This window comes from Anneissia japonica, unplaced genomic scaffold (assembly GCF_011630105.1).
Source record: "Anneissia japonica isolate Jap-2015-1 unplaced genomic scaffold, ASM1163010v1 scaffold560_len657749_cov147, whole genome shotgun sequence".
Classification (NCBI taxonomy): domain Eukaryota; kingdom Metazoa; phylum Echinodermata; class Crinoidea; order Comatulida; family Comatulidae; genus Anneissia; species Anneissia japonica.
The window spans coordinates 307,363-308,142 of NW_022754288.1; the positions used below are offsets into that span (position 1 = coordinate 307,363).

General features: G+C 24.2%; 1 protein-coding gene across 2 annotated transcripts in view; it reads right to left on the bottom strand.

The window, feature by feature from the left end:
- Positions 1 to 780, bottom strand: part of LOC117123177 (solute carrier organic anion transporter family member 5A1-like) — a 26,380-nt gene that overhangs the window by 3,086 nt on the left and 22,514 nt on the right. For both annotated transcript variants that reach the window (XM_033269029.1, XM_033269028.1), the window contains exon 7: positions 352 to 416. In XM_033269029.1, coding sequence (XP_033124920.1) covers positions 352 to 416 — 65 coding nt within the window. The remainder of the gene's footprint in view (positions 1 to 351; positions 417 to 780) is intronic.

Consider the following 780-nt stretch of genomic DNA (forward strand, 5'->3'; position numbering starts at 1 on the left):
TATAAGAGACAGATATATATATATGATAATTTGTTTTATTCATAACAGGTTCCTCGTTGGTTTTATTTATATTAAAATCATAAAATGTATTCATTAACATGATGTACACTTCCATGTAATATGAAAAAAAAATTAACATTAACAAATGGAGGGGTCAAGTGCAAAGAGCCACACACGGATAAGAAATAATATACGATTGATTATGATTACGACTGATTATCTTTAGTTGAATGAAAGCATGAATAATAATAAATATAAAAATAAAGTTAAATCACTATAATACACAAATAACAATCATAACAATTAAAAAAAAGCCAATAGATTTGGAAATAGAAAATGTAAAATATTTACCTAAAACACGAAGAAATACAAACTGAATCCCTAACGCAAACGGACGATCTCTCCCATACACAGACCTGGAAATAAATATTTAATGGAATTGACGACTTAATCGATCTTGTAATAAAGTATTCATTACATTGCTAGAATCCAGTAAGGTAAGAAGAACATGACAACATTAAATTTTCTACCAATTAAGATTAAATTTTTTAATAGATATATTCAAATTTTCTTCAATTTGAATTTTAGAAAGTGACGTCAATAATTCAAGTAATAAACAAGAAAAAACGACTGAGAAGTCAGAGGTGAAATACGTTGAGTTAAGTAGGATAATGTAATATATATATATATATATATATATAATTATATATATCTATTTATATATATATACATGTATATACATATATATACATGTATATACGTATATATATATACACATCT